General features: G+C 40.3%; 1 protein-coding gene across 4 annotated transcripts in view; it reads left to right on the forward strand.

Moving 5' to 3' along the window:
* Window positions 1-15,855, forward strand: part of RANBP3L (RAN binding protein 3 like) — a 268,930-nt gene that overhangs the window by 231,930 nt on the left and 21,145 nt on the right. For all 4 annotated transcript variants that reach the window (XM_044069962.1, XM_044069963.1, XM_044069964.1 and 1 more), the window contains one exon: window positions 4,571-4,763. In XM_044069962.1, coding sequence (XP_043925897.1) covers window positions 4,571-4,763 — 193 coding nt within the window. The remainder of the gene's footprint in view (window positions 1-4,570; window positions 4,764-15,855) is intronic.

Consider the following 15,855-nt stretch of genomic DNA (forward strand, 5'->3'; position numbering starts at 1 on the left):
GGATAACCCACAGGTGATGACTGCAACAGTGACTACACTCGAACATCTATATTTATGGTAAGTATGCACAACTGTACTTTCTCTGGCTTGATTCCCTACTGATATGTTTTCTGTGCAGACTCTGTATGTTCTGCCTGAGGGTCAGTGTTGTGTACACTATAGCTTCTTTTCTTTACCCCAGATGAGTGCCTGGATAGGCTGCAGGTTTCCCATGACTCTAAATAGAGACGTAGTAACCAACCACAGATTTGTTGGTTAATGACTCTGAAAAAGATAAAACAGTTATGTAATAATACTTTGTTCAAATTGAAAGATGTGCATGCTGATTAGTCAAAACAATTGGTGTGCCCATAATAAATCCAGTATTGTCGACAAGAAGTCTAGCTGACTGCAGCTAACAATGATCTTCCACCCCCCACCCCTCAAAAAAATTGAAAAATGTTTTAAAAAAAATTACACCTCAAGAAAGTTTAGGCATAAAAATAAAGTGCTCTCTGTGTTTTTCTTATGTGCATCTGCTATCCCTCAAGGTACAATTTTTGTTGCATTTCTTGTTTTCCCATCACTTCCAGTACACACCCAAAATAGATAATCCCAATGTTTAAACTGTTTTTGGTGTGTTCACGATCAAAAACCACACTGAAAGCAGCTTACTTATTAGGACTGGATGTTTTGTGTGTGTGTGTGTGTGTGTGTGTGTGTGTGTGTGTGTGTGTGTGTGTGTGTGTGTGTGTATGTGTGTATGTGTGTGTGTGTGTGTGTGTGTGTGCGTGTGTGTTAGGAAACTCACACTAAACTAATTTTAATAGCATAACAATTAAAACAGCATTTATAATAGGGCATGAATTTAATGAAAACATATTTTTTGAGGGATATGTATAATAGGAGAATGTTGCTTTAAAATTTCAAACGGATCACATGACCAGTGAAGTTTATTTAAATGGCTTTGGAACTGTTACAACTTGTATCTGATGAAGTTTTAAAGGGTTTAAAATGAAAGCATTTATACGCTTACTGGATTGTACTGTATTTCTTGGATTAAACCTGTGTTTTACACTTTTACTGGATTGTACTGCATTTCTTGACCAACACTTGATGTTTTTACAGCTTGGTTTTAAATTGTTTGACTTCCAGCAGCAAGTATTTCTTGGCATTACCTACACCCAATTGTATATTATTGCTTAATCAGAAAATTAATGAACAAGTGACTTATATTACATATTTTGAGGATGTAGTCTTGATTTTAAATGTGTCCTGTTTTTATTTTTAAAACTATCCAGTTTGAGAGGTTGACAGGTACAATAGCATACTAAAAGTCAGTGATGCCATTGGTCATCACTGCAGGCAAAGTGATGCTTGTTGGATATGAATAATGTATGGCACAACAGTTTAATTTTTCATTAATTTTTGCATTTGCACATTGCATTATATAAGCACAGCAAATGGCTAGGCTAAATCTTCATATATATATACCACAGTGTTAAAAGTAATGATTGTAAATTTCCCAGTCTGATCACAAGGCAATAATGCAAACCATTGCTGGATGAAAAGTGAGACAGTAAAGCAATAGTGAGCAATGACAGTGGCTCTCAAATCAGATTGATGAAGTAGTAGACCTGACAAGGAAGCCGAACTGGACCAAGTAAGTCTCACTTTTGGTGCTATTATAAAGTAATTCCATAGTAATATACCATTCAAAATTACTGAAGATCTGAGGGTCTGCATCTAAACTACATTTAGTTTGCTGCTTCCACAAAAAGGTATACTCACTCTCTCTATTTGTACAGAGAGATAGATTTATATCTATCTATTTGTATATATGTGTGTGTGTGTGTGCATACATATACACACAGACATCTATCTATATTTTATACATAATACAGGGGTAACATTAGATTGGTTGATTGTAAGATTGACCTCTGTATGGTCAACCCATCTTGGTCAACACTGCATAAGGTCGACAGTTGTGCAAGAAAGGATGATCCCCCTCCCCGGGGATCATGCGATCTCAGAGTTAGTATATATAAGTAGCAGGAGGTGTGGGGGTGGCATAGGATGGCTTGCCCCCCACATGAAAACACTGTTTTATACATTGCATGTTCTAAGCAGTAACCTCTGAGCATGCACAGAAGCATGCCAGTCTTGTACTATTTGAATTTACTGTGCTGACATTAAGCATGTTGGCATTATGCCAATTTGTTCTTACCCGTTAGACCCCCCCCCGACACACACACACACACATATATATATATATATATATATATATATATATATATATATATATATATTAGTTCTGTGTGATAAAATGTCATGTACTCCATTTTGTGGCACCCCTGCTGCCAGTTCAAGATGCCCATGAATGTCTGAATTACATTAAGCAGACAATTTGAAAATGAATAAATGTACATTTAAGAAACAAGTTACACATTTTTCTGCAAGTAGCAAAGCCACACAATAGTGTTTTCCAATATACTATAATCTTGTCTTCAGAAGTTCCAATAATTTTGTATACACTCTGTGACAATGTGAGGTATTGCCATCTGTGCCAGGGAGAATAGGGTACAGCATGTGTAACATATGCCAGCATAGTTAGCTGGAGTTTTGTAAATAACTTTGTGTCATTTGGCTATCACACTGACTTGCACAGATGTTTGTTTTAAAAATGTATCAACAGTATTATTATAAGTGATTAAATGTTTATGTTTAAACTAAGAATTCTGGAAGGGAATAGTAGAGGTCTTTGAAATTGTTCTGTTGCTTTCAGATACTGCAACAGTTCTTAGCAAAGCTCTGATGTGTATTGTACCAGAGTCAGGTGATCAAATGTGATGTCATTCTAAAACCAGTACTGAGAGGATAGAATTCTCACAGCAGTTTGTTTTGTTTTATTTGGAACCTAGTATAAAAGATCTATGTCAGTTATCACAGTCCATTGTTAGTTCAGTTTTAGTTTAGCTCATCACCTTACTTTGTGGAAGTAAGTATCTCAGCATACTATCTTGCCTTGCTGTATTAATTAAGTTAGCTAGGGAACAGTTAGACAGTCAGGAAACCCAGTGAGATTAGTTAAGTATTGTTTTTTTTTGCATCTGTCCAACTCTGTTATTTTTATTTTCCTGTGATTGAAACTCTGGTGTTTATTGTACTTAATGTTTTCTATTTTATTATTTATTATTAAATATTTTTATCCCTTTTGTTATGGCTGATCTTTTAGAGAATACTTTTAAGATCTTGAGAGTACCTGTGATTATTTTAGTGACACCTTGGCCACTCCAAAAAGCCTGGCTGCTTTGGTTACACTCTAACAGTTATATTAGTATTGATTTTACTCGGTATAATTGGATAGCCTTGTAAGAGCCTAAGAGTGTCTGACTGGTGGCAGCATAGTTACTTTATAGTCTGGGCAGAAGGGGTATAGCTAGTAGATCTGTACCAGCCTTTCCCAGGAGGGTGTGTGTGTGTGAGACAGAAAATCAAATATCTGGGTGTGGGTGTGTCAGCTACTTGGAAGTGGGACACAGTGCTCCAAAGTGATCCCAGTTTGGGATCTGGAGAGACAGAGAGTCCAGTCCTAGGTCTTGAGTGCGTGCTCTTGGGGGAAATTGTGCTTGATGCAGAGAGCTGCATTTGGAAATACTGTGTAAATCCATTCCTGTTCTTAGTGACTGTCTCTTACCAGTGTCAGTGGTGGGGACTGAGGGTCCTTGATTACTGACCTGGGGTAAAGAGAGACTGTCACAAACTCTGTTGAACATAACCTGTGAAATCTGTGTATAGTGAGAGGAGGGAACATATGCATGGGTGCCAGAGAGGCATAGTCAAAATGGCATCATTAAGGGAACTAGTTCATGGAGGAAGCAGGTGTAGAAAAAATATCAGTTTGACTTTGTATGTAGGTGAATGAAATCATAAGAACTAAATGTTAAGAACATCCATAAACCAACATAGCGAAGAAGTTAATTTATCTGCAGGGAAACTGAGTCTAACCAAAAAGCTGCTATGGACTTCAAAGGCACATTCTCATAAGCATTATGCTGCATTTTGTTTTATTACTCACCACCACTTCAACTACTAATAGTAATTAGTACCATACAATATTTGCAGTAGCATTAGGTGGTGATGTGAAGGTTTTTTTTTTTTTTTAAATCAACAAATATTTTTGTTTTAGTTTTAATTAGCCTCATGAGAGTCCTGCTTTATTTCCCCTGATCCACCGAGCACCACCCAACAACTTGTTTTAAATGTACTGATTTCGCTGTGCTGGTAACTTTGCTATCAGAGATATGTAGTAAAGTTTAGTTCAGCAGAGATTTAAATGCTTTTGTGAGATTCAGCCATTCCAAGAGAACTTGGGTGACCTCTATGTGGAGTTATTCCCCCATTCCAAGAGAACTGGGGTGACCTCTCTGTGGAATTTGTTTCTCACCAGTGCCTTAGACTGTGCTTAGCTGAGTTATTGTCTGACTTATTTACAAGTTGGAGATATGACTTAGTTGAGTGCTTGAAATATTGGTGACTGGCCTTGATCATGTAAGCTTTTATTTATATTTCCTATTTATTTATTTTACAGGCTAGTGCAAAAGACATAGGACGCCTGTACACAGCAATACATCACCGCCTTGTGGCTCTTAGAAACTGTGTTACACAAGAATCTGACTCTACTCAGACTGAGCCTGACTCTGAAGCATCAATGACATATTTTAAGACTGACAGTGAAGATGAGGAAGATGATGAGCTCACTCAGATGGGTTGCACTGTGTCAGGTATGTAGATCACTCAGATTGCACTGGCAGGTATGTAGATGATAGCAAATTGTACTGCAGAATAAGCACTGATCATTGCAAATGTACATTGGTAGTGAAATAACAGAGTGGTGAACATGTGATATTGTTCGTGTTTCACTGTTTCAGTCCTGACTTGTGGGATTTCCTGCCGTGAAAGCCCTTGACCGGCCCAACTTCCAGAGAAAATTCTTTCTTCTTCCTAAGTCTGGTGGATGCCCTAACTGATGAAAGTACACTTGGGTATATAGGGAGCCAGTCTACATCATGAAACCAGTCTTTTCTTGCTGTCAGAGCCTGTAGCAGTGTTTCAGTGCATCGGTCTGTCTGCACCAGACAGAAGTAATTGGAAAGATAACTACCTTGTTGGGGAACTCCTTTCTTTTTCTTTAAGCTCATGTCAGACACAGTGAATAATTGTGTCAGCTGTGGTAAGCAAATCCCACACAGAGATTTCCACTCACTTTTTGTAACCTGTTTAGGCCCAGATCACGACATCCCTAGTTGCCGCTTTTGTGCCCACTTTAATTCCAGGATGATTAGACAGAGGACGAGATTTTAGCTAGATTCCTCAGTCTTGAATCTTCCCATCAGCATCTGATGGAGTCAACTGGTCATTCGGAGATTCTGCTGCCTAGGCGTAAGAGGGAAAAAAATAAGAGACCTAAGCTTAGGCCCTTGGATGACAACCATTCTCTCTCTTTCTCTTTCTAAGCTTGTGATTGTTGAAGAAGGTGAGGCACTTTCACAGTTCCCTTCTGTATCTGAGGTGGTGGCAAAAGCCTCTGAGACCCAGTCGTAGTCTGATATGGTGTCAGGTTCCTCTAATTCTGCACAGGGCTTTGCTTTCAGCTCATTGGTTGGGTCTGGGGCTGCTCTGCAGACCTCTGCTTCTGAAGAATGATCTCTTCTAGATGATGTTCCTTTGTGGCTTCAGCCTACATTGGGTCATGTTTCCTCTAGGTAGACAGGCGTCAGGATGTCTGATGTCCCTAAGTCTAAGGCCAATGTGACTCCTAAGAAAAGTACTGCTGCTGGGCCTTCACCTAGGCCTGCCAGCTACCTTTCTCACTCATACCAACAGGACTTAGACTAGCTGAAGAACTGACTTCCATAGTTAGGTCTAGACAAGCAACTGGGGATGCCTCCCCAGGTAAAATGAAAAGGGATCCTACTTCTGAAGATTTCCCAGATCCTTTTGAATCTGATGAGGATTCAGACCTATAAGGGTTTGGTTCTGAAGAAGGACCCTCCTTCATTTCTTTTGAGGATTCACTTTCAAAAGAGAACCTGGCCTCTGCCTCCCCTCCAGAGGATATCACCTTTGTAGAGACTCTCCATGGTATAAGGGAACATTTCCAGTGGGAAGCACAGGAATACCCTCAGTCTAAAAAGAGAATTAGAAAGTTCCTGGATCTGTGAGGGCACAAACCTCTTGCTATTCCACCCGTTTTAGAGGTGGTTGAGTATGTCTTCCAGGACTCCTCCTTGAATCCTGACTCTATTCTTCCAGCCCGTCATAAACCAAGTTTTATATGGTACAGAACTCCCATTAATACCTTTTCAAAAATCCATCTGCTGATCCAGAGGTGGTCACTCCAGGACCCAAAGGGGCTAGAGTCAGTTCCTCCAGAAAACCTTTACCAATGGATAAAGAATGCAGGGTCCTTAACAGATTTGTAAAAAAGGTTTATACATCAACCACCTTTACTGTGAGGGCTCTCAACTGTCAATTTCACATGATTAAATACCAGCAAACTATATTGGATCAACTTAAACAAAGGGTTTCTTCAATCGAGGATAAAACCCTTTCTAAAAAGCTTTTGGATCTCTGCCACTCCTGTTCTCAGGCAGCTAGGCACTCCTTTCACTGTGGCTATGGTGTTATGCAGATTCCAGACAGACAACTGCTACTGGTTCAGTTATTAGAAGGCATACATGGCTTAAGGAACAATCCCTTCCTGACCATGTTAAATCTAACCTTCTTGATGCTCACTTTCAAACGAAATTCTTCTTTGGACCTAAAGCTGAGGCTGTTCTTAAAAAGATGGAGGACAAAGCTAAGTCTATGCAGACTGTGAAAGACTTCCTCCAAGTTCAGCCTCCTAGATTCAGTAGGAACTTCTTCACTAAACACTGGTCCTTTCCCTCCCAAACTAGAGGCAGACAGAGGAAAACCCACCAGGAAAGGACTCGTAGGCAGTAACAACAGCTGCACAGACCCAGGCAATGGACCTCAGAAACTTCCAGGAAAGGGAGTTCTAGGCTCCAGGCTTCTGCCAGAGAGCAACAATGACTAGTCAGTCAATCATTCCTTACTGCTCATTTGGGGCTCCTGCCTGTTAGGGGACAAGAAAAAATGATTTCATGATGTAGGCTTGGCTCCCTGTAAACCCAGAAATACTGACATCAGTTAGGGCATCCAACAGCCTTAGGAGGAGGAAAGAATTTTCTCTGGTAGTCAGGCCTACCAAGGGCTTTTACAGCAGGAAATCCCACAAGTCAGGACTGCAACAGTGTATACACATGAACATCTACATTGTGTACACAGCTGTGTTTTGTTCCAAATGTGATTTCATCAGGCATTAAATGCAGTATCACAGTCAAGAGTTCTGAGTCATTATATCCTGCACATATTCGCTCCATTCATGAGATGATATAGAGCAACTAATGAATTGTAAAGCAAAGGGCAAAACATTGACAATGACAAGGATCTGTGAGATACTAAATAGTAAACAGGCTCATAGCATTGGCATTAATCATTAGCTTTGACTAAGGACCTACTTCATGAACAGTGTATGGTCCTTACAAAATCTGGCCACATAGGATCATTTCAGAGTCACTGTGTACAAGCACCTGTGCTTACTGTAAAATTCATAATTGCCTGCATCTGAAAGAAATAACTAATTTGTATTTTGTAGGTAGTGAGAAACGTTGCTTTTTCTGCAACACACTTTCCTGATTATAGAAACTGAAAGGTAGAGAGAACATCTGCCATAATGAATGCAGACTTACAACTTTTAGCAGTTTTGAGAAATTCAGTAACAGATTTTCTGTGTAATAGTAGCAGGACCCCATTTCATAAATATTTTGTTGCTGTGCAGTTCCATCACCAGAATGTCTTGATGTCACTGCTGCACAGGATCATTTACTTACAGAAATGTTAGGAGTTCATGAAGTGCAGCCAAGCACAGCAGGTGGTATAGTACAAATTACAGCTCTGAAAATAAAGTGTAGGCAAAGGTGTACACAAACCTTCACCATGGTAAATGCAGAGTTATGATTTTGGCAGTTTAATTTGAGATGAGATTTTCAGCATGGTCTTACAACCTTCCTCGTGAAGTATGCAACTCTTCTTCTGGCCCAAAGCATAGTTTCACAGCCTGTCTGCAAAATTAGCCATCAAAGCAGGAATTGTGCAAGAGTAACATAATTCAGGACTTAGGATATAATAACTAGTTGTTACTAAAAATCTGGGGGCATAATTTTAAAATTGAGCTGGCTATAACTGTTCATTGAAACCCTGGTAGAATGACTTTGAACTGACTACTGCAGTACAGATGAGTTATAGTGCTTAAGGTAGGTTTGGGTCTGTTGCCAACCGCAGAAGCTGAGTCTCTGGTCCAGGTAAGAAGGTTCTTCTGAGTCTGGAAATAAGCATGAGTGAAGCATGGTATGTGTGGGTGTGTTGGCTTGTTCACAGCAGCGAGACTAGGTGGGGTTGCAGGGTATGTCACCAAGCAGTGTTTTGTATCGCAGGATAAAATAAGAGCTTTTTTATTAGGATAGGTACCAGGGAATTTGGCATCCCGAGTGTCCCAGAAATTTGAATATAATTCTAGGAATAGAGTAAACTATATCAGTGAAAAAGGGAGAAATATTTCTTTTTAATACATAGTAGTAGACTATACTGGTATCTTGAAGTGCTGTGACGGAGGAATTAGCCATGGAGAACCGATCATCCCTCTCATTGTCTTTATCATTTATGTTGAACAGAAAGTGTGTGAGTAACTTTAAGAAGCATTTCCAGATGTAGCCACGTGCATACAAATCATGAGCATGTGCAGGCAGAAGTGCCATTTTTGAGAGAACAGCCAGAATGTTAACATATGAGTGAAGTAGTCAGTCTGTTTATAAGTTTATTTAAGTAAAAAAAAGCCAAGTGCAGTTCCATGGCTGATAAAGAATGAAACTCCATATTCAAATACAGTCAAAGGATTTAATGAAAACAGACGAGCGCTTTCACAATTTAAACAATTACTTCTTCAGATCACAAAAAAATAAAAAAACACATTTAAATACCCAAGCAATTAGCAATACTTAATCATGTCATGTGATATATAAGAAAGGGAATGTAGTCAAGAAAAGAACTATTTAAAAAGACATCCATGATAAAAAGAAATCTATCATAAAAAAGACATATTATGTATAATGTTAAAAATACAATATAAAGTCTAACTAAAGACTAAAAAATCTAAAATTCTAACATGTATATAATTTCACCTAAAACGCGGCTTTTCAGCGCTTCTGTGGATCCCTAGTGATATCTGCATTGCTTACTGTACTTATTTCCTTGTTTCCCTTGAAAGAAAGTTAGTTTGTCGTTTTTGCATTTAAGTTACCTGGAACTTGCTCACGAAGTCAACAATAAAAAATTAAAAGCACTACACCCTCACAAACTCCCCTTGAGTACCTTGTTCCCCATTGGCCCTTTTTTTCAATTATAAAGGAATTCCCAATACTATTCTAGCATGTCCAAAGGTCAGTTGTCAATCTCCTCTCTGGTCCAGCTGGTGAATCTGGGAATCTTGAGGCAATGTTACAACTGCCTCATGTACACAGACAACCCTCTCTTCCTCCCAACAAATTCCAAAACATGTGAGAGATGCAACCATATAACCAAACTGGAGGCTAAGCTCTCTCAACTCAGTACTGGCGTAACCAGTCAGGAGGAGAAGGAAACCACACTCACTACAATTCCAGTCTCACATAGACCTACCACGACAGCAAACCAAACACAAAAACATACTCAGAGGCTCTAAATAAAAATCTGCCTAAGCAGCAGAGACCTCCAAAGCAGACACCCAAGCAACCGCTACCCCAAAACAAAACAAGTGCAACACATAGCTCACAAAGCCAGTGTGTCGAACAGTCACAGTCCTTAAGGATAAACAACACACCTGATACACTTGTAATAGGTGACTCTATCGTCAGGCACACTGACGTCCTGCTCACCAGGCTGAACAAGGAGAAGGTCACGGTGAGCTGCCTGTCGGGCGCTAGGATCCGCCACATAACACAAGCACTCAGGTCACTCCAAGGCAAGTACAAATATGACTCGGTCATTGCCCATGCTGGTGTGAATGACCTGAGACGTACCTCCCTGGACTACATGAAAAGAGACATAGAAGAGCTCTCTGAGCATGTAGCCCAGGCCGGTATGACCCTGACCTTGAGTAGCATCTTACCCTCACCAAGAATGATGCCACAATATGAAGACAAGATGATCAATTTCAACAATTGGCTTAAGTATTGGTGTCATTTAAAGGGGATCCAATGCCTGTCAGCCTGGGATGACATGCTTGAAAAGCCACGATGGTTCACTAGGGACAGCTTGCACCTGTCACCCCTGGGCTTTTGGATATTGGCAAAGGCTCTTGCTACCCCCATAGTGCCTTTTTTTGGCAAGGCTCAAAAGACAAACCCACCTCCATAAGTATCACAAGGGATAAGAAACTAAGAGTAATGCTACTCAATGCCAGAAGTCTAAACCTCAAGATGCACGCACTCGAAACTCTCCTTAGCATGGAGAACATCGATATCTGTGCAGTAACAGAAACCTGGTTCAAGCTCCCGAGAGCACCCCAGCACTACCAGGTTATACCTCATACCATGCTTTTCGGCCCCAAAACTTGGACTGAACCACAAAAGGAGGGGGAGTATCAATATTCGTCAAATATACCCACACCTCCAGGTTGGTGGCACAGCACGAAGCATCAGAGACTATCCATGTGCAACTAATAGTGGGTAAAACTGCCTTCCAGTTTATAGCCTACTACAGACCACCCTCCCAAACCCAGGAACCCCACTCGGCCTTCCTGAGAACACTGGAAAATATGAACACCATTATATTGGGTGACTTCAACTACCCAAACATAGACTGGGAGCATTACTCTAGCTCCAACACCCTAGCCCAAAGGTTCCTAGAATTTATAAACTCAAATGCTATGGAACAACTTGTTACCACTCCCACAAGAGGGGAAAACATACTGGACCTGATCATCACCAACATGGGGACTCTATGCTCCAGACCAGAAGTGTATCCCTCACTGGTAAGATCAGACCATAAACTAATCTCACTGGATATTCACATCCCGACCCCACCCCCTGCCCAGAAAACCACAGTGAAAAACTTCTCTAAAGCAAATTTCACACTTCTCAAAACCGATGTGGAATCCTTCAAAGCCCCCAGGTCTGTGGAAAATACGGCCCAGACTGCAGAATCCTTTATAAACGCATTCTATGAACACCTTCAGGAATGCATGGATCATGCAATCCCAAATAAAACTAAGACCCAATCCTCCAAAGGCAGACGTCCTGTCTGGTGGACCTCAGCCATAAACAAACTATACAATAGAAGGAGGAAGCTACTACATGATAGAGCAAAATCCCAAAAAGGGAAGGCATCTCTGATCAGTATTAGCAAAAACCTACGGGCACTCATAAAATCGTCTAAGGCCAGCTTCGAGAGAAAAATTGCAGAGGACACTAAGGATAATCACAAGGCTTTCTTTAGTTATGTTAGGAACCTGGGTGGGAATTCCCAGATATGCTCAGAATTAGTCCAAAATGACAAAAAATACACCAAACCCACAGACATTGCCAACATCCTAGCTGACAGGTTCAGCGCAAACTTCTCCCTCCCTCCCCACCAAAAGGGCAAATATCTATCCCAGCAGAGTGCTGCCCCCCTGACATCTCAGATGCTTAGGTAAGAGCCGCCCTCTCCAAAGCAAAAAACACAGCATCAATGGGACCAGACGGTGTCCTGGGCTGTGTCCTACATGAACTCCAAGAAGAGCTAAACCCAAACATAAAACTACTGTTCAATATCAGCCTTATTACAGGATATGTACCCAAAGAGTGGCGTACAGCAACAGTGGTTCCTCTCCACAAAGGCGGTGCCTCAACGGATCCTGGAAACTATTGCCCCATAAGCCTGACTAGCTTGGTCTGCAAAGCTATGGAAAGGATCATCATGGACCTCATAAATAAAGATATTGGGGACCTACAGACACTGGATCCTACCCAGTTCGGCTTTGTTAAGGGCAGATCCTGCCTCTTAAACCTGGTCGATTTCTTTGAAACAGTCACCACGGCCATTGACGAGGGGAAGGTGGTCCACACAGCCTACCTGAACCTCGCAAAAGCCTTCGATACAATACCCCACTCAGGCATTATAGATAAGCTCACCAGCTTAAATATAAACCCCTATGTTACTAGATGGGTTGCAAACTGGCTCAAGGACAGAACCCACATGGTTAGAATTGCTGGAGCCATGTCAGACTCCAAACCAGTTACAAGTGGCGTCCCACAAGGCTCAGTCCTGGGACCTCTCTTGTTCGGTATATATTTCTCGGAGGTACAGGCCAACACGGAAGGACTGTGGCTGACTAAGTTCGCAGATGACTGCAAACTGGGCGCCATAATCGACTCTCCAGCCGACACAAGCATCCTCCAAAAGGGCCTCATAGAAGCAGACAACTGGTGCCAGAGCCATGGCCTCAAGCTAAACGCCAAAAAGTGTATAGTCATCCCCTTTGGCAAAAACAAATTACCACATAGGTGGTAATCCATTAAGTACAGGAGAATAAATACTAAAAAATACTAGAACAGTCAACTGAGAAATAGATGAGCCGCACAATCTGTCCCAGTGAACTCCAAACTACACCAGCACGAACACCAGTCCAAGATGTAAAATAATAGGAACAAGTTTATTGTAAAAAATATCCGTTGAGCGCTTTCATCTTACATAAAAGACTTCTTCAGAACAACTAATCCATGTTTACAATACTATTATAAATGCAAAACATCGTCACCTGACAAACGTTAATTGTTATTTAAAGTGCTAGTATTGCAAGTTCCTTCCTATTTAAAACTGTGAATACATTCTAAGTAACTAACCTATCAAAATTGATTTATCAAAATTAGTTTAAAATATTTTTTAAAAAACAGTATGTTAAATCAGTAACAATACGAACAACATTTGATCACCAAAATAAATAAACTTAGTGTAATACAAATAAGAAAAATTCATACTGTTGATAATTAAAAGGGCAGTAAATCTAAATATATTCACAACAACTACATTTCCTAAACTTGTGCATTATTTTGAGGATTACCTTACATTATCTAATATAGGTTTAATTGAAATGTGTTAATTGATTCCAGGGTAAACTGATGCATTTAGTTTGATTTGCCACCTTACCTCCTTGTCACTGACAGTTTTCTTAATGTCACCCCCTCTCACATTATACTTAACCAACTCTAATATACCAAATTTAAAGGAAGAACAGTCCTTGTTGTCATTTAAATGTTTCCAGAAGGCATTGTTGTCATCATGTTTCTTGATACTATAATAGTGATCGTAGATTCTGTTACGTAAACATCTAACAGTCTTCCCTACATAAAAGCAGGGACAGTGTGTACAGGTGGCTAAATAAACTAAGTTTTTTGACCTACAGTTACCCTTCTGAAAGGTAATTTTCATTTTGTTGTAATTTTGCAAAGTAATACCCGGAACATCTATAATGTGTTGACATTGTTGACATGTGCCACACTTGGTGGTTCCACCACCAACACACCTTTCAATTTTCCTGTCATGCTTCCTCTCCAACAAATATTTCATGTTAAACCCATTCTTGTAACCAAAAAGTGGCTCTTTCCCCACTATTTTTAATATGTTATTATCAGCCTTTAATACATTCCAGTTGTGCTGAATTATACGCCTAATGTCGCCACAGTATGATGCATGTTGGATAACACATGCCTTGTTGTACTTTCCTATGACACCATCATCATTGGGTATTCTATTGCTCTGAGTTACTCCTATTTCTGAACCCAGTCCCAAAAGGGGCTTGTACTTAATTCCCCATTGTTTCCTAACGTACTCACTAACATCCAGTATCATATCAATGGGATACCCCCTTTCGGCAAAGAAAGAGCCTATTTTACCCAATTCTCTGTCCAAGTCATTAGCTTCTGAGGTCATCCGAGCTGCCCGGATACATTGCCCTTTGACAATGTTCCTTTTTTGACCCCAAGGGTGATTACTGGATAAGTGTAAATAGGAATTGCTGAAAGTATTCTTCCTGAAAATATTGGACTTAAATTTCCCATCTTGTAAAGTTATTTGTACATCTAAATAGGAGATGGTTTCCTTGTCCATGTTAAAGGTGAATTTAAAATGTTCACTACAGGAATTTAAATAACTGAAAAACTTTTCCAATTCCTGTTGGTTACCCCTCCAAATGAGAAAAATATCGTCCAGAAAGCGAAGGTAGCAAGAAATATATCTAAACCAATTAGTTTGAAAGATGTACTCCTTTTCCCAATCAAAGACTACCAAGTTTGCATATATGGGGGCACAATCGGCCCCCATAGCAACACCCTTGGACTGCTTATAGTACTCTCCTTCATACAGAATATAATTGTGTGCCAAAACCATCTCCATGAAATCCAGTACCAATAGGGTCTTGTCCCAGGGTAACAACCCTAGCCCAGAAATACTCTCATGAAACCTGTTCATACCATCCTCTTTCGGTATGTTAGAAAAAAGGTCGATTACATCAATGGTAACTAGCCATTCGGCCCCTTCAGCTAACCCAGGTTGCAACCTTCCCAAGAAATCCCATGAGTCAAGAACCAAATGAGGAATTTTCCTAAGAGTTGGTTTGAGCCATTTGTCAATGACCTTTCCAAAAGGAAAGGTTTTGGCATGACTCCCTGAGATTATAGGCCTGAAAGGGTTATATATAAGATGTAAATGGAGGATGTATGATTATACTGTCTGAGGAAGCCTACGGGTGAAAGCGCTTACAGTTTTGTACTATTAAACTGCTTGTTTCTATACTACATCAGCAGCGTTCGTTATTTTTTGCATGGTGGCCAGTGAACTTGTATCTGGACTGATATACTTAAGTATTGCTTTACTTTCAACCATTTGACCCAGCGCATGGTAACGTTGTTTTTTCTTGTGAAAGGCTCAGTAGTGCTTTCATGCTATTCAGCTGGGAATAGTTACAGCTTGCAATGTTATGTAGTCAGAAGACCTGTGCAGTCATTATTAGGTCTCAGAGACAGTTTGAGAATGAAACTGTTTTCTTTTACTAAAGAAGTGCATCATGTAAGCACATGTCCCAGTTCCAGCTTCAGTGATGCTATTTTCTCAGAGTATGCTGATGTTTTTGATGACAAGTTAGGCAGACTTCCAGTTGTGTACTCCATGAAAGTAGACCCAGAAGTCAGTCCAGTGGTCAGACCAGTGAAGAGAGTTCCAATAACTATGCAGGCCAAAGTCAAGATCCAGTTAGACAAAATGGTGCAACAAGGTGTGATTTGCCCAGTCACAAAACCAACTGAGTTGGTGCCTTCAGTGCTAGCTGCTTATAAGAAAAGGTCAGATGAAATCAGAATATGCATTGAACCAAGAGACTTGAACAAGGCATTAAAGAGGCCTCATCATCCTATGCATACAGTCAAGGAGATTGCCGTACTCATGCCAAATGCCATTGTTTTTTCTGTCCTAGATGCAAAGAGTTAATTTTGGCAAGTTAGGCTTGATCGCAACTCTTCACTACTGACTACATTTAGCAAACCATTTGGTAGATACAGATTCCTCAGGATGCGTTTTGGAATAAATTCTGACAATGAAGTCTTCCAGCATGCAATGGAGCAATTTTTTTCAGGCTCTCCATGTGCTTTAATAGTTGATGATTAACTGGTTAGAGGTAACAGTGAAGCAGAGCATGACAGAAACCTCACGAAAGTTCTGGACAGAGTGCATGACGTGAAC

Source organism: Protopterus annectens, chromosome 1.part0 (genome assembly GCF_019279795.1).
Source record: "Protopterus annectens isolate FY-2018-M chromosome 1.part0, PAN1.0, whole genome shotgun sequence".
Taxonomy (NCBI): Eukaryota; Metazoa; Chordata; order Ceratodontiformes; family Protopteridae; genus Protopterus; species Protopterus annectens.